Raw genomic sequence first — 22,750 nt, 5'->3', positions numbered from 1 at the left:
GGATCACTTATTCTGGGAGGCAGAGGTTTCAGTGAGCCAAGATTGTGCCACTGTACTCCAGCCTGGGTGATAGAGCAAGACTCCGTCTCAAAAAAAAAAAAATTTTTTTTTTTTTGTAGAGACAGGGTCTTGCTATGTTGTCTAAGCTGGTAAAAATCTTATTTAAAGAAAAATCAAAATAACATTATTTCTGGAGCCAAAAGTGACAAATGGATTTGCTGGTCAGAAGGCCATTTAATAGCTGTGGCAAGAACAAGTCCAGCAAGATGAGGTAGGAAGCCAGATTACAATGTGCTGAGTAGTAAATGAGTGATGAAGAAGTGATAACAGCTGGAATAAACAGCCCTTCAATGTTTGGCTATGAAGGGAAGGAATGAAGAGAGAATGAAAACTAGAGAAGAATATGGCATTTTAAATCAAAACAAGTCAAATATATGAATCATATTTCTTTTTTAAATTCATAATTATTTCCTAACACAACTCCATATACATTGGCCTCTTAAGGGTATTTCCAGCAATAATTGTGATCATACACACACACAGACACAAACACACTACACCTGGTTAAATATATGTTCAATCTCAATAGCAAGCAAAGGAGTGCAAATTTTTTTTGACTACTAAATAAGATAAGCCAAAAAATGTAATTGTCATGTTCCTTTTGAAAATTAGTCTGGCTGGGCGTGGTGGTTCATGCCTATAATCCCAGCACTTTGGGAGGTCGAGGCAGGTAGATTGCTTGAGCTCAGGAGTTCGAGACTAGCCTGGGCAACATGGTGAAACCCAGTCTCTACAAAACATACAAAAAAAATTAGTTGAGGGTGACGGCACATGCCTGTAGTCCCAGCTACTTGGGGGGGCTGAGGCAGGAGGATGGCGTGAGCCGTGAGCCGGGGAGGTTGAGGCTGCAGTGAGCTGTGTTTGCACCACCGCACTCCAGCCTGAGAGACAAAGTGAGACCCTGTCTCAAAAAAAAAAAAAAAAACCAGAAAAAAAAAAGAAGAAAGAATATTAGTATGCGAACATATAAGGGCCTTAAAATGTTCATATTATTTAAATAAGCAATTCCACTTCTGAGACTCTATTCTAAATAATTCTAAATTAAAAATAAATCTGTGTACAAATATTTACAAATCACTCAAAATCTAAATATACAAAAGGGAATACTGATAAATTATGTTGTCAAATCCACTCAATGGTATATCACACAGTTATTGACTGATTGACTGACTGAGACAAAGTCTGCCTCTATCGCCCAGGCTGGAATGCAGTGGCATGATCTCGGCTCACTGTAGCCCTCCCTGGGCTCAAGCCATCCTTCTACCTCAGCCTCCCAAGTAGCTGGGACCCTAGGCACGTGCCACCATGCCCGGCTAATTTTTGTAATTTTTGTAGAGACGGTTTCGCCATACAGCCCAGGCTTACTCAATCTTTTTAGAAAGGATGGTAATAGCATGGGCCTTAGAGTCAGACTTATAGTGTGATAGACTATTTAATATTCACAGAAGTATGTAACTTTCGGCAAGTAATTTAAATTCCCTAACACGCAGTTCTTCACTTATAAGTGGCACTTATAATTTTACCTAGTGCTGGACATGGTGGCTCACACCTGTAATCACAGTACTTTGAGAGGCCAAGGTGGGCAGATCACCGGAGGTCAGGAGTTTGAGACCAGCCTGGCCAACATGGTGAAACCCCGTCTCTACTGAAAATACAAAAATAAGTCGGGCATGGTGGCGCCCACCTATAGTCTCAGCTACTCAGGAGGCTGAGGTAGGAGAATTGCTTGAACCTGTAAAGGTGGAGGTTGCAGTGAGCTGAGATCGCACCACTGCACTCCAGCCCGGGCAACAGAGTGAGACTCCATCTTCAAAAAAAAAAAAAACAATTTTACCTAGTGTTGGGAAACCAGTATCTCTACTTTTTCCACCCACCCCCTTAAACTTCACCCCACCCTTGTGCTTCTGCACTCTTTAGCTGTTCCCTTCCCCTAATCCAAAGGAGGAGTAACTGTTAATCCAACTGGACAGAGCATAGGACATTCAGGGGACCACAGTAAACTCGCAAGTCAAGTTACTGGACTTACAGTTTCTACCCACTAATTCTTGCTCTTTCTGCCCCAACATGATAAAAAATGTAGGCAAATTTAGCCTCATCTAGACAAGCCCAGTCATACATTTCTCCTATTTTCCCTTCTATTCTAAGGAACAACAGATAAAGTTAGGCTAAGGCTGGTTCTGAAGACCTACCTATCCTTCTCTCTCTCTCCTACAGGCACAGCTGAGGATGCTGGTCTGAAGATTTTGGAGAGGGGGGTGAATGGAAAGGATAAGGAGGAAAAACCGAGGGGTGGGGCTTTTGTTTGTCTTAAAGTTAAGCCATGTACACCAACACAGTTGTCGTATCTAAAAAATACTAAAAGGAGACACACCAAAACGTTAATTATAGCTGCCTCTGGATATTGATGATTGCAATTTTATATTCTTCTTTTCTGTATCTTTTCAATATTTCTATAATGAACAAATATTATTGTAATAATATTTTAACAATACAATTAAAAAAACTTCAGTGAGTATTCATGCTTGGGCTAAAATCACATATAGAAAAGATAAAACTGTTTTCTAGATTTATTCTGTTTAAGAAGCTTTTACAGACTTAGGCTGTTTAAAGGCAGTAATGGCAGAGCTTTTAAATCCATGAGTGCCACAAATGTCAAATATCTAAAATTATTTGTAGCTCTGGAGGTAGTTATACAGTTCATTAACTGGCTTTCAGGAAAAATGTATACTGGTAATGCTTACCTTCTCAATCTCTGGCAGACAATCCAGCAGGTCAACAGTGTACTTAGAGTCACTTGGGTCATTCTCACAACCATTTGATGACATTTTCAAAGGACTTTTTGCCATTGCATCTAATACAGCCTCATAAAGCTGCTTTGTTATCAGAGGAGAAGGGAGTTCTCTTAAATAATCCTTAAGAACACCTTTAAAAAACAAACCGCAGACAGTTGGTGATTGGACTGCAGAGTGAAATAAAGAAGTATGGTCAATTTTTTAAAATTTAAGTATTATAGCCAACTTTCAACATTTTGAAAACAATAAAAGCAACAACATAAAAAGAATTATAAAATACTAGCATTTTGTATTCTTTTAAGTTGCCTTGGTAATTGACTTGTTGTGAAAGCATGCTAAAAATGTACACATAATTTTCAGTTACCACACGTTAGGTTTGTTAATCATAAAGTAAGCTATTCTTGATACATATACCCTTATTGATTCTGCCCCCTATAAAAAGCTTCTCTAAATGCATGTGAAACAGAAGTTAAGAAAGCAAGGCATATTTATGTTAATTATAAATTATTCCAATTACACAAATTTTGAGTTTCTAGACTTTAAATTGATAATGAAAGAGTACCAATTGTCTGAAACCCTTGGAAATAAATACATTTCCTCTTTAACACTGGAGAAGTGTCTTAAACCGATATATTGGATGGCTGGATAATTGCTAATGCTACACTATCATATGCAAGAAAAAATCATTCCTAAAACCAAACAAATAAAACCAAAAGCTAAGAACAGAAAACATCAGACGTGTCACTATAATGGGAATGAGGAAAGTCAACTGCAAACATTCCACACGTAGTTTTGAACTAAGAAACATTACTTATAGTAGAGGAAACTGGAAAGAATAGTGGTTGTTATATATAAGTAAGGTAGGTAAGATACAAGCTAAAGGCTGGCATGTGATCACAAGGGAAAACAGGAGATACTCCTAACACCAAAACCTAAGTATATACAATATTGATTCAGAACATGCTCTCAGCCTTGCTTAGTTTGAACTTAAACATGATTCTATACGAAGCTTCCCATCTCTTTTTTTTTTTTTTTTTTAATTGTGACAGGGTCTCGCTCCATCACCCAGGCTGGAGTACACTGGTAACCTCAAACTCCTAGGCTCAAGCAATCCTCCCACCTCAGCCTCTTAAGCAGCTAGGACTACAGGTGGTTGCCCCCACACCTGGCTAATTTTCTTATTTTTTGTAGATCAGGGTCTCACTATACTTCCCAGGTTAGACTTGAATTGCTGGCCTCAAGTGATCCTCCCACCTTATTCTCCCAGAGTACTTGGCATGAGACACTGTGCCTGGCCCCAAGTTTTAAATATTTAATAGTAACATGATTCATTAGTTTCTTATGCATCCTTCTAATGTTTATGCAAATATAAATATGATTTGTCTCCCTCATTGAGAGTTGAGTATCCTTAGTTTAAAAATCCAAAATGCTCTAAAATCCAAAACTTTTAAAATGCCAACATGATGCTCAAAGGAATGCTCATTAGAGCATTCTGGATTTTTGATTTTTGGATTAGGGATGCTAAACTGGTACACATAATGCAAATATTCCAAAACCCAAAGAAATCAGAAATAAGAAACCTGGATATGCTATTTTGTTTCTTGCTTTTTCATTTAACATCATATCCTTGAGATCTTTTCAGGCCATAGAGAGCTTCCTTAATCACTTTTATAGCCACATTATAGTAGTTCAATGTAAGGATGTCCCATAGTCTTATCTATTCAGTCTCTTACAGATGGATACTAGAATTGTTTCTTATCTTTTGTTTTTCCAAAACATGCTACAATTAATAACCTTGCACACAATCACTTTGTATATATGCAGGTATGTCTGTAGGATAAATTCTTAAAACAGGACTGCTAAGTAAAAAATGCATTTGCAATTTTGAGGAAAAAAGAGGAATAAGAATGTTTCTTTCCTAGGCTTGGAACTTGAGTATCTAGGTGGATACTAGTGACATTATTTCAAATAGAGAACACAGGAGGAAAATCATGTTTTAGGGGGTAAAGAGAAGAGTTTCATTTTGAACATATGGAGCTTAAGGTATCTATGGGGCATTCAAGGCTGCTGGATATAAAAATCTGAGATGAAAGAGATGACTGGAGACACAGATTTAAGAATGATCAACTTAAAGATAACTGCATCTTGGGAATGATTATCAGGGAGACATACAGAGTGATTAAGAGAAGGCTCAGAAAATAACCCTGAAAAACATCAACTTTCCAGGGGTCATCAGGGAAGAGGATCTTCCAGTTGTGACTAAGGAAGAATGGCAAAAGATGTATGTATGGTGAGAGGAGGTGGGGATGGGGCGAGAGGAGAGTGGCAAAAGTGAGGCCAAGTCGAGGAAAAATGTTCCAAGAAAGAGTCTATGATATCTAATGATACCCAAACAATAGTTGGGTTAGATAAGAATAGTGTTAAATATTGCAGAGAACAGTGTTTTTTCAAAATTGGCTGCACACTGAGGCTTTAAAAAAAAATTAGATTCTGGACCCCCATGCCAGCCATACTAAATCATAATGCACAGAGGTCAGAGCTCCTGTCCCAGTATTTTTAACAAATTTGTCTTATGTTTAGACAATGGGGTTTTGTAACCAGGCATAGAAAATAATGATCTAGAGACAATTTAAGAACTCAAAAATGTCCACCAGAAAAGGAAGTCAGCAACCTTGGCAAGCACAGTTTCAGGAAAATAAAGGACACTGAAGTCAAGTTGCAGTTGGTTAGGAAGTAAATGGGCATTAAAGAAATAGACAAAGAAATGCACACAACCTGTTCAAGAAATCTGGCTTTGAGAAAAGTAGATAACCACAGAGGAGAGGGGAGGGCGGGGGAGAAACAAGATCAAAGTGGAGATTTTTCTTTAAAGACAGGAGACACCTAAACATTTCAATGGTAATGTAAAGGCGATAGTAAAAAAGGTTTTCAAGGTTCAGGAGAGAGGAAATATGATCAATTGAGCAAAGTCCCTAAAAAGAAAGAAGAAACTTCTGAGAACACATGAAGGAATTAGAATTTGTCCAAGATGTAAGGAAGATCATTTCTCTATTATTACAGAAAGGAAGTGGAAAGAATGTATGCCAAAGAAGGCACATTGATAGGCTGGGTCACAAGAAGTAGAGCAAGTTCCCATCTGATGGCTTCTGTTTTCTCTGTGAAGTTAGGAGGCAAGGTCGTCTGCTAAGAGTGACATGGGTGAAATGAGGTTTGAGGGGAGTGAGAAGATATTAAATAGACACTCCAGAGTATAAGAGAGCTGATAAGAAAACATACAATTATTAGGCACCATTCACAGCCTTCTAATGACTTTGAAGTACATGGATTAATACTGATACCAAATAACATTGATTTTTTTTTCTCATTGCAATCAGTAACCCAGATACAGGCTAGAAAGGCAGACCAGTGTTTCTAGGCAAGATGGAGCAATAGGGACTAGATTTACCTTCCTGCTTGCAACAACTGAAAATGCCAGACAAAATATCTGACAATACTATGTCCAAGACATTGGACATCAGGCAAAGGACAAGGATCCCTGAGAGATGGGAACCAAATGAAGTGTGCCCACAACAACCACAGCTTATTGCCTGGAGAGACTTTGCAGGTCGCAGTAAGGAAATGAAAACCCAGGTAAAGCCCGACAGTTGAAGGGGAGCTAGAAATTCAAGGAGGCTAAAGCTGTTAGACCTTGCAGGACAGAGCACTTGAGAGTAAAGGGCTGCCTAGACATGACTCAGGAAATCAGCAAGGAGTCCCAAGTGTTCATCTGAGTACTAATTGGCACACGCAGGTGGGGCAACTCCCCAAGGCTGGAGAAAGAACCAGCCAAACAGATTAGAGAGAACAATTCTTGGAATTTTCATAGTGCGGGCAATCACTCTCGTTCCATGCAGCCAGAGTGGAAAACTTCATAATTCATGGGATATGGGTACAGCACTATGTTGAATTGTGGCCCCCACCCCCAACCAAAAATAAAACATGTTGAAGTCTGAACTCCTAGTACCTCAGAATAGGACCTTATTTGGAAAGAGTCTTTACAGAGGTAATCAAGTTAAATGAGGTCACTAGGGTGGGCCCTACTCCAATATGACATGTTCTTATAAAATGGGGGACACAGAGAGAGAGCAGATGATATGAAGAAACACAGGGAGAATGCCATGTGAAGATGGAGTATTGGAGTTATGCATCTACAGGCAAAGAAAGGGCTGTCAAAGGTTGCCAGCAAACCACCAGAACTAGGAAGATGCAAGGAAGGATTCCCCTGCAGCTATCAGGGGGAGCAGGGCCCTGCTAATGCTTTGATTCTGAACTTCCAGCCTCCAGAACTGTGAGAAAACACATTTCTGTTGTTTTAGCCACCAAGTTTGTGGTACTTTGTTATGGCAGCCATAGAAAGCTAATATAAGTACACAGTATATAGCAGAGTTTTGCTTCAGTAGAGAATCAAAGAAATAGACAAAGAAGAGCCTTATTTAAAAGCAGTTCACATTCTGCCTAATAAAGCTTAAAAGCAAGACTAAAAAAACTCTTTGCAAGTAACGTACTTGCATACCAAACAACAGAAATATCCAGCACCCAAGAAGGTAAAATTTACATTTGATGTCCAGTAAAAAATTACGAGGCATATAAAGGAGGAGGCAAATATAACCTATAATGAGGAGTAAAATCAATGGAAACCAACCCAGAAAAGACATACACAATAGAATTAGTAGACAAGAACATGAAAACGCTTATTATAACTGTATTTCATATGTTCAAGAAGCTAGAATAAAGACTGAACATATTAAGTAGAGACATGGAAAATACTGAAAAACCCATATCGAACTTCTAGTAGTGAAAATTAGGATGTCTGAAACTAAAAATGCAATGAATGAAATTAATATCAGAAGACAAGACTAATATAACTTGAAGATACAGCAATAGAAACAATCTAAAATGAAACAAAGTATGGAAAAAGCTGAAAAAAATACATTATCAGTGAGCTGTCACATAACGTAAAATGGCCTAAGACATGCTTATTGTAATCTTCAAAGGCAAAGTAGTGGCAGTGGGTAGGTAGGGTGGAAACAAAAACAGTTTGAAGAAAAAATAGAGAAAAACTACAATTATAGTTGAAGATTTCAACACTCCTCTCAGTGAGTAGAAAGAAAACAAAGATGTAGAAGACGGGGACATTATTAATTAACTTGACTTTATTGATAGTTACAGCACAATCTGTCCAAAACCACCAGAATATACATTCTTTTCAAGAGCTCAAATGGAACATTTACCACAAAAGACCATATTCTGGGCTTCAAAATAAGCCTAAATAAATACAAAAGCATTTAGGACCTATGAACCAGAAGACTGAATATTCACATATACAAACATGAGAATCATTCTCTCACATACAAAACTTATATAGGTAGTAAAGATACAGTTGATTAGGTAGATTTGAATGTTGAATCACTGACATTTCCTGAAGGTAGAGCTACAAATTACTTTTTTAAATCCACTAACCCACCCCCACCTTACCTCACTTACTCTTTTTGGCCTTACCACCTACTTTAGTCATACCCTATACATGTTACTCAGACCAAATGGCTCTCATAAACAATCTCAGTATATGTGGGTTGCTAAGTCTATGACCATTCCTCAACATTTAGCATTCCTTGGTGCTTGCACAGTTTTGACATCTATATGCAATCTAGGTAAAGGAAAACGGAAACAATTTGTAAGTTAATGTTCCAGAGGTCAGAGAACATATAATATGTATGGTAAGAAAATGTATAGTATGTACAAAAAAGATAAATATTAATGTTTTCAAGATCATTTACTTATATTCTGATAAAGTTTTCCGTGAACGGCAAATAGGACAAAAATGACTATGGTAGGATTAAAATCATAAAAAGGCATGGTCAAATGAACTTTCAGGTACTGAACCTAGATACTGATTATGTAGCACTGACATGAAATCTATTTTACAGTAGTTAGATACATGTAATCCTCATCGGAAGACTTATTTTTAATAATCATTAAACAATAGATGACTTTTAAAAAGCCTTCTGTTCTTTGGTAATAAGCCCTATAAAGAATTATGAATAGGCTGGGCGCAGTGGCTCACGCCTGTAATCCCAGCACTTTGGGAGGCTGAGACGGGAGGATCTCCTGAGTTCAGGAGTTCGAGACCACCCTGGGCAACACGGTGAAACCCTGTTTCTACTAAAATACAAAAAACTAGCTGGGCATAGTGGCGTGTGCCTGTAGTCCCAGCTATTCGGGAGGCTGAGGCACAAGAATTGCTTGAGCCCCAGAGGTGGAGGTTGCGCCACTGCACTCCAGCTTGGGCTACAGAGTGAGACTCTTTCTCAAAAAGCAAACAAACAAAAAAGAATTACGAATGGATTTTATACCTAAAATTTTGCACTTGATTTAAAAAAAAACTGGTTTGTCTGGAGTATTTCATTCCATGCTCCAGACAAACCAACTACTAAAAACACATTAAACTGTGAACAAAATCTGTCACTCACTTCATTAATTTCTCATTTTTTAGACCTACTGAACTATTAATCATATTTCAAAGTTTACTCAGAAATGTAAGTTCATGAGGAACAAACACATTAAGCAACACTGTCACTGGCTAACTCCTCAAATCAACAATACCCTTTATTTTTAGCCATGAAAACCTTGTGTCATGCAATTATTTTGCAGACAAATCTTAAATCATTTCATTGCCTTTTTATCAAGAAAAAAATAGTTCTAAATTCTTCTGAAAAACAGCTTTACCCAAATGGAATAGTACAGAGAATTGAGCCAAGAAATATCCAATTTATAAATTACAGAAACTCTCAATTTTAGGAAAGAATGCTGTAAATCCAATATTCATTGACCTATTGTTCATATCTTCTGCATATGCTGCCAATTTCCAAAACTAGGAACCCTTTCTTCACTTCATATTTTAAAATTATACATGTTTAACATAATTTTTATTTATAAGACAAAGCTTCACCAAGACAAAATCTATTTTTATTTATAGAGTGTACTTGCTGGAAATTTGTATTTATAAAACTTCTCTTTCATGGATTCATAAAATGAGTCTTTTGCTGATTTTGTTAATTACACATTAACAAGGAAAGAACATTCTTCAGGTATCTCAATTTTTTGTAGAAATATGCCTCTTCCTATATAAAAATTAAAAGGAACCATTATTTCTGATTTGTTAAAATATGTAAGAAAAAAGTGACAGTTTGTTTTATCTTACTAAAATGCTTGGAATCAAAGTTTTGATTATCCAAGAGTTATATATTAAATACTTGATGAAAATACAGTCATTCAGCACTCAAAGGGTGGGAAGCTCAATTATTCAGAAAGCCTCAATCCTAAAAGTAAGCTTTAAGGATTTTCACCAACAAATTCTCTTAAATACGTACAAGATGAACCTTCCTCAAATTTTAACCCAAACAATTAATTTTGAGTAAAAATAAGAAAGCAAGTTATAAGAGAAAAATTAACGCCTTACAGCAAGAAAAAAATGGCAGTTGTCAGTAGAGAGGAGAAAGAACTACCAAAATACACAGAAGATCTGGAGATACACACTGAAGCATCTATAAATGAAAGGATACGTCTGAGATTTTCTCAAAATAATCAAGGGTTGAGAAGAAGCAAATGGGGGGATGAATGAGACAAGTCTGTTCATGTGTTGATATTATGGAAACCAGGTGACAAACAGAGAGGATTTTTCATAGTATTCTCTCTACTTTCGCATATGCTTGAAAATTTCAATAATTAAAAAATTAAAACAACAAAAACGAATATGGAATTATTATAAACCAGTAGCTCCTGAAGGTTACCAATAAGGTTATGAGCCATTTCTTAATGGCCAAATTCAAAGGCCCTTTTCTTTTCTCATATAATCTCTCCATAGAATGACTGTATCACACCTTTGCTTAATCTCTGTTGTCTCTTATTTCCCAAACTTTTTGACTCCTTTCCTCTCAATCTCTTTAGGTGTTTCTTCTTTCTTTGCCAGCCTCCAAAGTTTGGAGACCCCCAAAGTTCTTTCTTTTCAAACTTTATGGACAATTGCAACACTTTACTACACATATATGCCAATGACTCTCTTTCCACTCTTATCTTTCAGGGGTAATAGAAGTAAATTTCCAATGCCATACATTGAATTACAGTCACCACTTGGGTAAATAAGAGATCCCTCAAATTCTACTGCATCCTCTTCTTAGCTGCAGATGAGCAGTTTCAACTTTGCTTGATCTACCCATTTAGATCTCCTACTAGCACTTCAAATTCTATATATCCAAAGCCCAATTCATAATCTTTCTTGACACTTCCCCACCAAAAGCAGTAGCTCTCCCTGAAGCTCTCTTTTTCTGCTAATGGTACCCAATCAACCATGTCTCAAAGTCATATCTGTCTGGGCTCCTTCTTTCTCCACCTCCTTTCAATTCTACTTCTTCCTATTTCTACTGCTACAAGCCCCTTTAGCTCTTACTACCTCTTTGCTTGGACTACGGCCAAGGCTTTTTAATTGGTTTTCCTTCCTCTGGTCTCTTCTAATTTCAATCCATCACATAGAGTTGCCAGATTAATATTCCTGAAAATAATCTCTATGATATCACTCCCCCTCTCAAAAAATCTTAATGGATCCCCTCTGGCTAGTAAATAAATTTAAATTCTCTAACCAGATAGTCAATACCCTCTATATCACCTAAGTAACAGTCAAACTCAACTTCCAAAGCATTTTATTTATCCCTCTATGGAGGTACCTTTTTCTTTCTGCTAGCTACTATAGCTAACTTAAAGTAGGTCTTACTTCCCTTCATCATGTCAGCTGTTTGCGGGCAAGGGACCATAGCTTAATACCTTCCCATAGAAAATAACACAGTAAGTAATGTTTGTGAAGGAAGAAAAGACTTCAGAATAAAAACAAATTAAATTTCAGCTACAAACGTATTTCAGTTATCTTTCTTGCAGATGTAGTCTTTCCAGAAAGAGTACATAAAATAAAATCTATTTATTACCTGTTATTACATTTATATCTGGGTACTGGTTTTCACACAGACCAACAGCTTTGCTATCTCTCTCAAAAGCCTCTCGCAGTTCTTTCTTGACTGCTGCCGAACCACATAATCGATACAGGCCTACTACCTAGGAATAAAATTATGGCCACATTACAGTAAATTTGATAAAGGGAAAATATAATTGCATTATAGATCACATGAACTTTGCAATCAAATATGTTCTGATGTCATTTAATTTTAAATACCTCAAATATAGCTTTTGAAGTCTCATTATATACTATGTTGATTAGTTTAATAAAAATATCCTATTCTTTCATTTAAATTCAAACAATACACTATCAGTTCAGTAATGCTAGCTACCTATCTTAAGCAAAACACAATCCCTTCTTTTCAGTTTTATATGCTCAATAAAGATCTCCATGCCCCAGGAATGTGCACCCTTTCACATCTTTTGTTCTAGACTGAAGTAGTACAGCACAGACACTGAACAAGGGTTTTGGAGTCATAAAGCCCCACTGCTTGCTTCATGAATTTGGGCAAGTTATTTAATCTCTTTAAAACTCAGTTTCTTTTATCCTTAAAATAAGTATATAGTTGAAATAAGGTTCTAGTATACTATATAAAACTTTTTAAGAAAAAAGATTCTCAGGAAGACACAGAAGCAAACCTAGGGTTTTTTTTTTTAAGTTGTCAAATTAATTGATTATAAAGTGATGGAGGAAATTTAAAATAATATATTAAAGGTAAAATAAAACCTCTACTTCAAAATTTATATAAGATGCACAGACACTACCCATCCCACCAACCTACATTGAAAAGATTTGTCTTTAAACACTGTCATACAGGTTCTAAAATATTAAGTCTTAAGTTATTCACTATAAATTTACTTAGAATAAACACGATCTCTGTAAAGAGAAAACACGCCTGATTAAGCTATCAAAGTTCTTTGAAAGAATAAACCTTCAAAAAAACTTGAGGAGAGAATAAGTGATTGTCAGCCATACTTCCACATCTAAGACTACTTAGAAAGCTCAGTCACTTTGAACTGAAGGAAAAATTATGGAGAAATAAACTATTTAAAGAGCGAAATAAAGTAAAAGTAATCTTCCAGGATTTGAATTAGGAATCACTGTAAAATGCAATAAATGATCTAGAGGAAGAAGTATACAAATGAAATTTCCAGGGTTCCTTATGATACTAATCTCTTCTGACTCATTAAAAAAACTGATAGAATACACTGTAAGGTGGGTCTCAATATGAGAAAGTGTCAATAGATACAGGGAAATATTATCTAAAATATTTGAGATGATAAGCTATAGGTATTAATTGAAAGATAGTAAAGAACCTAAAACTATTTCCAAGAGGTGATAATGCAAGGTGCTGCTACATTCAAAAGGATCAAGATAATATGGGAAACCAAGAAATACAATAGGAAAAAAATTCAAATTTCCTACCCTTATCCACATTCATGATGCATTCACATTGAGAATGGAATGAGTTATGCTGATCACATCATCTCAAGAAAGACACAGTAGAAATGTAGACAGTTCAGAAAATGAAACTAAAATATTAAACAGGATCAAAGGAAATGCTACCACAACAGAAGAAACGAACTTGATTATAGCCCTGCTGGTGTGAGCACATTTAAGTGTCATAAAGTACCATACAAACGATGTATCCCCTTAAACTTGAGAAGAAGATGAGCCTAGAACAACTTAAAGGAAGTGCTACTTAACTAGTACACAATAAATTAATGGGATATTTTACCCCCAAAAGTTGAAATCACAAATATAATTTTTTAAAAGATGAATAAAGGAAGGAAGATCTACTACAGGTACTTCAAGGAAAAGATATTTTAGGATATATCCCTACTTTCTGATGATGATATCTTGAATCAAACCCTTGAAGTACATGCTCGATGCCTCTATGAAAGACAGACCATAAGTATGATCTCCATAGCAATTTTTCCCGTTTTAAGCAGGAGATGGGTGGTAGTAGCATTCAAAGCATTTGGAAGATGCAAAGACCCATGCCACAAATTCTTTGTATATGACTATCAAAGCCTATTTTCATGTTTACAATAAAAACCCAATAATACAAGAATAATTCCTGACTAAAAGGGTAAACAAAATTTAAGCAGTATGCCAGTCTGTAAAATACAAGCACAATAAGCCTCTCTCTATTGGGGGTGGGGGAGAGGGGAGGGCAAGTGAGGGAGAAAGAAGCAGGGGAAACAAAACAAAAATGTCTTTAAAAAGTACAGTTCTAGGCCGGACGCGGTGGCTCACACCTGTAATCCCAGCACTTTGGGAGGCCGAGGCAGGCGGATCACAAGGTCAGGAGCTGGAGACTAGCCTGGCTAACATGGTGAAACCCTGTCTCTACTAAAAAAAAAAATACAAAAATTAGCCAGGCATGATGGCGTGCACCTGTAATCCCAGCTAATTGGGAGGCTGAGGCAGAATTGCTTGAACCCAGGAGGCGGAGGCTGCAGTGAGCTGAGACTGCGCCATTGCACTCCAGCCTGGGCGACAGAGCAAGAATCCGTCTCAAAAAAAAAAAAAAATACAGTTCTAAATAAAAATGAAAAGCATTTCTAAAAATGTTTTCTTGGCACTTAAAGTGGTAACAGTCTATATATACCTGCTCTTTCTAAATATTTCAGAAAATAGACTGTAAAAATATAGTGCCATTTGAGTTACTTAATATTCAACTATAAAAGTTTGTTTAATAATTAGCTTTTAAGTCTGCATAATTTCTGAACTCTACCCTCACTGCCTGAAAAAAGATAAAAGAAAAAAACAGAATCTTAAGAAAGAAAAATAATTAACCAAAAGTTGGATTGGAAAAGTAAAGGCCTCACTCACACAAAGACAACACAAACTGGAGACAGAATGATATATCTGAGTTAGAAGTTTCATCCAACCCCACGGGGGGCCTGAAGAGGGGAAGTTTCAATAGTTGAGATGTGTTACCTCTTAGCTTCAGGAAGCTACTCCTTTTTTTTTTTTTGCAACGGAGTCTCACTCTATCGCCCAGGCTAGAATGCAGTGGCACAATCTGGGCTCACTGTAATGTCCACCTCCTGGGTTCAAACAATTCTCCTGCATCAGCCTCCTAAGTAGCTGGGATTACAGGCATGCGCCACCATGTCGGGCTAATTTTTGTATTTTTAGTAGAGACAGTTTTCACCATGTTGGCCAGGCTGGTCTTGAACTCCTGACCTCAGGTGATCTGCCCGCCTTGGCCTCCCAAAGTGCTGGGATTACAGGTGTGAGCCCCCATGCCCAGCCACTCCATCTATTTTTATAGATACAAGCAAGTAAGACCCACAGAGATTAAGTGACTTGCCCAACATGACACAGCTAAGTAATAATGGAGGAGAAACCAGAATCCAGGTATTCTGCATCTTAATGCAAAATTCCATTAACTTATGCTGTTTCTATAGTTTCCATATTAAGCTTAAGTTTATTAAATAAATATTTCAGATTTTATAATATTTACTCATTGTCTTTTAACTTAACTTTTCAACCAATATTATAAATTCAGATAGTACTAAAGCAGAAATAACTCAACGTAATTTTTAGTCTTAATATGTATCACAAAAATTAGTATAAAGAATCAATATCCTTTGCCTATGTTATCAGCTCTGACTTTTCCTTTTAATGCCATTTTGAAGCAATCCTGATTTCTAATTATAAGACCCATGAAGCTCTGTGTTGCAATATAAATTTGTGGAATCATCTAGCATGCTCTCAATAATGGACAACATGAGTCAAGTTAAAAATTATACCCTAAACAGTCATGGAATAAAAATAAAGAATAGGAATGGTAAAATATCTAAATTTGATTTTTTTACATTACCTTGAATTCCTTCCCCCAAGACTTACAATTAATCAATCAATAAAGGAAGTAGTAGGGAACCATAGTAAGATAATACCTGACAGCCTCTCTTTTCAATTTCCATAATACATTTCTGTATCAGAAGGGGCACCATCAGTCCTATATTTTCTTTCTCTACAACTTTTTGAATATCAACTCCAAATATGATTGGTTCTTGGTTTATATCTAGTCCATGAAGAGAATTCTCCCACTGTTCCATAAGAGTCACTTTCACATAAATAAGACCTCTAGGTTCAAGTTTGACAGCCAATTGATGAGTCTTTGTCACTCTAAATAAGGTGGGAAGAACAACAGTTCCATGACAACAAACTCGATTTTTTCTTGGAGTGGGTTCCCAACTGAATACTACTAGTTTCAGATGTTGTGCATTTTCAATTTCTATGTTGAAAGTGTGATCCATGTCTAAAAATGTTGTTCGACATGTGAGCAAAGCTGTTCTTGCTTTGTTTACTGAATCTACCTGAATTGCACAAAAGACGTCTTTTGAATCTATCCGAGGTGGTTTTAAATCCTCAGCACCATAGAAATGTACACTCATGAGCCCAGATATGTACTGTGAACACTTAGGTTGATCAGAAAAGCTATAATGCCTAAAAGCATCAATGTCTATTTCATTCTTGCTACAACTATTTGAAATTATTTCTTTTCCTTTTCCAAATTTGTTTTCAGATCCATGTTTGCTAGCTTTAGCTGTAAGTTCAGGTGAGTCTCCATCACTAAGGTAACCACCTTTGCAGGAATACTTAGAAGTCATAGAGTTTTTCTTCTGGTAGCTCTGCTGGGAGGATACACTGGTATCAAGATGGTATCGGCTTATAACATTCCTCTTAGCAGCGGTGGTTGTGTTCCCAGAGGGCAGAATATCAGTATGATGAATTTCTCGGCAGTTATATTTAGACAAAGAAGGAGTATTATCTGGACTGTTTATATAATTCAATGTTCCCTTAACGCTTAGCTTTCGGCTAAATTCTGGCAACTTTTTCATTTTCATGGAAAGTTTCCTCACAGTTCGTGGAGATTTTATTTTATCTGGCAATGACCAATTAATTGAACTGCCTTTTTTCACAGGGCTAGGATTTGGAGAAGATGGTTCCATAATTCCCAATTCAGTACTATTTGTAGCAGCCAGGATCCCAGAACCTTAAAAGAAAGAAAGAAAAATACGTTATAAAGCAATATGTTTTGATTTCTTTTATTCTTATTTTATAAACCATCAACTAAACAGGCTCTCACATAGGCAGAAATTCTTCTCTTATTTCATCTCAATGGGGAGATTTCATTAGAAGTTCAGGTCAACTTCCATCATGATATTCAAGCAGAATACCGCATTATCCCAATTATTTAAAATTTAATTTAATTTTTCATACTTTAACTATTCCTTATAGAGAAAGATCTAATAACCTCACATCAAAAGCTAATGTATGTAACACAACATTTCACAATTAAAATGAGAAAAAGTGTTTATTCATTTTAAAAATCAACAAATGACCTTTCTTTAAAAAGTATTAATATTCTCCCTCCACCCCTATGTGTCCTAATGACAAATAAGTAGTTTCTTTATAGAGAAAAAAACTATTTTAAGTATGCCTACAGGGCTTTTCTATTAAGAAGATAATAGAAAATGGAGTGTTTGATAAACTGGATAAAGCATCCCCTTGTACTAAAATTATAGTACAATTCTACTGGCTTACTAGTTTGAAACATTCTAGAGTTAATCGGGGTCCTGCTTTAGTCTATAAACATCAATCTGTCTATTTTATCACAGCCTAGAAAAGCTATCTAGTATATTAAATTGCTTTAGATTAAATACATTATCACATAAAAAAACTGACTCTTTTTACATATTGTAAGTAAATAATTTCTACTGAAGTCCTTAACTAATTATTAAAATGAAATACTGTACATGATAGCAACTTCTACTGCAGATAAAACTGAATTTATTAAAACCAAAATGCTTTGTTTTTATAAAACCCAAGAGTCAAAATATTACCAAATTCCACAGTCGCTTAAAATTAAACTACAACTACACTAATCAAATCACATACTATCTTTAAAAAGAAGGTACAAAATAAAAATCTTTAAATATAAATTTATGAACTAGGCTAGAGTCGAGTGAAACTGGCACACTCCTTCAGCACCTAGAACAGTAACTGGTACATAGCAGGAACTCAATATTTAGTGAATAAATGAATAACCAATTGTTAGTTGCCTTGTAACTGGCAAACTTTGTAGAAAATGCAACATAGAAATTAACAATAATAATTACCAGGCATAAACACCAAGTAATGATACTGGTAATTGATCTGAGTGAAGTAAAAAACATTATGAAGATCACTGCAATAGCACTGGAAACAATCTATCAACACCTAACTTTAAGGAAACCGTCAAATAGATTAGGGCACATCAACGCAGTTAAATACTGTACTACAATGCTTGAGAAACAATACTCCCCTACATGTAACAATGCAAGATGAAGATACCAAGTAAAAACAGCAAAAATCAAAAATAAAGTCCACTATGATTACAACTAGATAAAAGATACATATATATCATGGTGGCTCACTGTTATCCCATTACTTTGGGAGGCTGAGGCAGATAGGAGTTCAAGACCAGCCTGGACAACATGGCAAAACCCCATGTCTACAAAAGATACAAAAAAATTAGCAGGTGTGGTGGTGTGCTATAGTCCCAGCTACTAGGGAAACCAAGGTGGGAAAACTGCTTGAGCTGGGAAGGTCGAGTGTTTCTCAGGCTGGGAGGCTACAGTGAGCCGTGATTGTGCCACTTGCACTCCACCCTGGGAAACACAGAGATACCCCGTCTTAAAAAAAAAAAAAAAGATAGATATGTATCTGGGAGTTAATGAGGAAAAAACAAGTCATAATTGTATTAGGATGAATTAGCTTTCCAATTCTCTGATTAAAAATTATTTTGAAATTCAACCATTTTCTTTGCCAATTTCTCAACAGCTTTCTGCCAATACTGCTAAGAAATAGATCACTTTAAGTAACGGTTTTTCCACCAAAATAAAACAACAAAAAAAGATGACTTATAAATAAACTGTCTAAATATTTCCTTTGGTCAATTTAGGATTTTTGACCAAAAAATATTTTAATTATATATTATAATCATATATTTTACAATATTAAATGTAAATATTTAATATTTATAATATATTTATAATTATTTTATAATTATAAATATATTTTAATTATATATTTATGAGAAGAATGACAGTAAAAAAGGAGATAGTAAAAAAAGCAGATATACCATACTTTTAAGTTGTGTTTTTAAAAAAATGTCTGTTAGTCTTTCCAGGTTCACAATTTGCCACAAACATTAAAAAAAAAAGTTTACGATATTGATTCTTCCTACCCATGAGCATGGAATGTTCTTCCATTTCTTTGTATCCTCTTTTATTTCATTGAGCAGTGGTTTGTAGTTCTCCTTGAAGAGGTCCTTCACATCCCTTGTAAGTTGGATTCCTAGGTATTTTATTCTCTTTGAGGCAATTGTGAATGGGAGTTCACTCATGATTTGGCTGTTTGTCTGTTATTGGTGTATAAGAATGCTTGTGATTTTGTACATTGATTTTGTATCCTGAGACTTTGCTGAAGTTGCTTATCAGCTTAAGGAGATTTTGGGCTGAGACAATGGGGTTTTCTAGATATACAATCATGTCATCTGCAAACAGGGACAATTTGACTTCCTCTTTTCCTAATTGAATACCCTTTATTTCCTTCTCCTGCCTAATTGCCCTGGCCAGAACTTCCAACACTGTTGAATAGGAGTGGTGAGAGAGGGCATCCCTGTCTTGTGCCAGTTTTCAAAGGGAATGCTTCCAGTTTTTGCCCATTCAGTATGATATTGGCTGCGGGTTTGTCATAGAGCTCTTATTATTTTGAGATACGTCCCATCAATACCTAATTTATTGAGAGTTTTTAGCATGAAGTGTTGTTGAATTTTATCAAAGGCCTTTTCTGCATCTATTGAGATAATCATGTGGTTTTTGTCTTTGGTTCTGTTTATATGCTGGATTACATTTATTGATTTGCGTATATTGAACCAGCCTTGCATCCCAGGGATGAAGCCCACTTGATCTTGGTGGATAAGCTTTTTGATGTGCTGCTGGATTCAGTTTGCCAGTATTTTATTGAGGATTTTTGCATCAATGTTCATCAAAGATATTGGTCTAAAATTCTCTTTTTTGGTTGTGTCTCTGCCTGGCTTTGGTATTAGGATGATGCTGGCCTCATAAAATGAGTTAGGGAGGATTCCCTCTTTTTCTATTGATTGGAATAGTTTCAGAAGGAATGGTACCAGTTCCTCCTTGTACCTCTGGTAGAATTTGGCTGTGAATCCGTCGTGAAAATGGCCATACTGCCCAAGGTAATTAATAGATTCAATGCCATCCCCATCAAGCTACCAATGACTTTCTTCATGGAATTGGAAAAAACTACTTTAAAGTTCATATGGAACCAAAAAAGAGCCCGCATCGCCAACTTAATCCTAAGCCAAAAGAACAAAGCCGGAGGCATCACGCTACCTGACTTCAAACTATACTACAAGGCTACAGTAACCAAAACAGCATGGTACTGGTACCAAAACAGAGATATAGATCAATGGAACAGAACAGAGCCCTCAGAAATAATGCCGCATATCTACAACCATCTGATCTTTGACAAACCTGAGAAAAACAAGCAATGGGGAAAGGATTCCCTATTTAATAAATGGTGCTGGGAAAACTGGCTAGCCATATGTAGAAAGCTGAAACTGGATCCCTTCCTTATACCTTCTACAAAAATTAATTCAAGATGGATTAAAGACTTAAACGTTAGACCTAAAACCATAAAAACCCCAGAAGAAAACCTAGGCATTACCATTCAGGACATAGGCATGGGCAAGGACTTCATGTCTAAAACACCAAAAGCAATGGCAACAAAAGCCAAAATTGACAAATGGGATCTAATTAAACTCAAGAGCTTCTGCACAGCAAAAGAAACTACCATCAGAGTGAACAGGCAACCTACAAAATGGGAGAAAATTTTCGCAACCTACTCATCTGACAGAGGGCTAATATCCAGAATCTACAATGAACTCAAACAAATTTACAAGAAAAAAACAAACAACCCCACCAAAAAGTTGGCGAAGGACATGAACAGACACTTCTCAAAAGAAGACATTTATGCAGCCCAAAAACACATGAAAAAATGCTCACCATCACTGGCCATCAGAGAAATGCAAATCAAAACCACAATGAGATACCATCTCATACCAGTTAGAATGGCAATCATTAAAAAGTCAGGAAACAACAGGTGCTGGAGAGGATGTGGAGAAATAGGAACACTTTTACACTGTTGGTGGGACTGTAAACTAGTTCAACCATTGTGGAAGTCAGTGTGGGGATTCCTCAGGGATCTAGAACTAGAAATACCATTTGACCCAGCCATCCCATTACTGGGTATATACCCAAAGGACTATAAATCATGCTGCTATAAAGACACATGCACACGTATGTTTATTGCGGCACTATTCACAATAGCAAAGACTTGGAACCAACTCAAATGTCCAACAATGATAGACTGAATTAAGAAAATGTGGCACATATACACCATGGAATACTATGCAGCCATAAAAAAGGATGAGTTCATGTCCTTTGTAGGGACATGGATGAAATTGGAAATCATCATTCTCAGTAAACTATCTCAAGGACAAAAAACCAAACACCGCATGTTCTCACTCATAGGTGGGAATTGAACAATGAGAACACATGGACACAGGAAGGGGAACATCACACTCTGGGGACTGTTGTGGGGTGGGGGGAGGGGGGAGGGATAGCATTAGGAGACACAGCTAATGCTAAATGACGAGTTAATGGGTGCAGCACACCAGCATGGCACAAGTATACATATGTAACCTGTACATTGTGCACATGTACCCTAAAACTTAAAGTATAATAATAATTAAATTTAAAAAAAAGTTTAAGGATAGTCACTTAAATCAAGGTGTGTGTCACTTCATGAACACCAACTTTCTATCTTTGCTCTTATCCTTACACTCTCTTGCCTTCTCTGAACTATTCCATATCCATCACTATCTGTGATACTATAGCCTTCCCTATCACTCCACCCTGATCACAATCTGCATTCCAAATTACTATTCTATACAGTATTTATTTCTTTCCCCATCCAGATTACAAAAGCAGCACACATTTGCTCTGGAGAATTAGCCTATAATTAGAAATGCACAAAGAAAAAAATTTAATTACCTTCAATCTCAACACCCAGAAAAAAATTAAAACAAATAAAAAAACACAGCATTTCCAGGACATCTTTCAGCTTTTCTTTCAAAATTGCCATCATACAGTACACATTGTTTTGGAACTTGCTTTTTCTCTTAATATACATTTACTCCACCTTCCTATGTCCCTGAGAAAAGGTTTGTCCCTGAGAAAAGGTTTTAAATGTAAGTAGTTTATTTGCAAAGTACAGAAACATCAGCGAGGGAGCTGAGAAAATTCAGGGGAAAATTCAAGCTGAATTATCAAGCCTGCTATCACTACGGGCAACTGGAGCTTGACCTCATGAGAAAACTCTGGGAAACAACATAGAATATAAACTCAGAATTATTCTGCCCAAGGGTTGAGGGAGCTGACGTAGTTCTATACCAGCTCTTGTGAGTCACTGGTTGAGAGGCACACCGAGGCTGCCCTGCAGAGATTCTCTAAGACTTCAGAGAAAGTCCTTAAGCAGAGGTGAAGATGTTGGTGGCTGGAAATAGGCTTCTCCCATTTAAATAGTAATAAAACCCAGGGGATATAAGACAAAGCACTGACAGCATCTCCTATACCCCACATCTTTAAATATTCTGCATCATTTGAAATTCTGTAAATTAAAATGACTTGATATAAAACAGAACTGCTTTCTATTCTACATTTGATATTTGCAAGCAAATGTGCCTTATGTTCTGTTTCCTGGGTAG

The 22,750-nt window shown here is 36.4% G+C and overlaps 1 protein-coding gene across 2 annotated transcripts in view; it reads right to left on the bottom strand.

Annotated features, from left to right (window-relative positions):
- The window catches only part of SYDE2 (synapse defective Rho GTPase homolog 2), a 49,761-nt gene that overhangs the window by 14,304 nt on the left and 12,707 nt on the right, over positions 1-22,750 (bottom strand). For both annotated transcript variants that reach the window (XM_063600026.1, XM_003805292.7), the window contains exons 3-5: positions 15,807-16,909; positions 11,867-11,993; positions 2,802-2,983 (exon numbers count right to left, since the gene is read on the bottom strand). In XM_063600026.1, the coding sequence (XP_063456096.1) occupies positions 2,802-2,983; positions 11,867-11,993; positions 15,807-16,909 (1,412 nt within the window). The remainder of the gene's footprint in view (positions 1-2,801; positions 2,984-11,866; positions 11,994-15,806; positions 16,910-22,750) is intronic.

This window comes from Pan paniscus, chromosome 1, assembly GCF_029289425.2.
Source record: "Pan paniscus chromosome 1, NHGRI_mPanPan1-v2.0_pri, whole genome shotgun sequence".
In the NCBI taxonomy this organism is placed as follows: Eukaryota; Metazoa; Chordata; class Mammalia; order Primates; family Hominidae; genus Pan; species Pan paniscus.
This window is presented reverse-complemented; position numbering and strand designations above follow the sequence as displayed.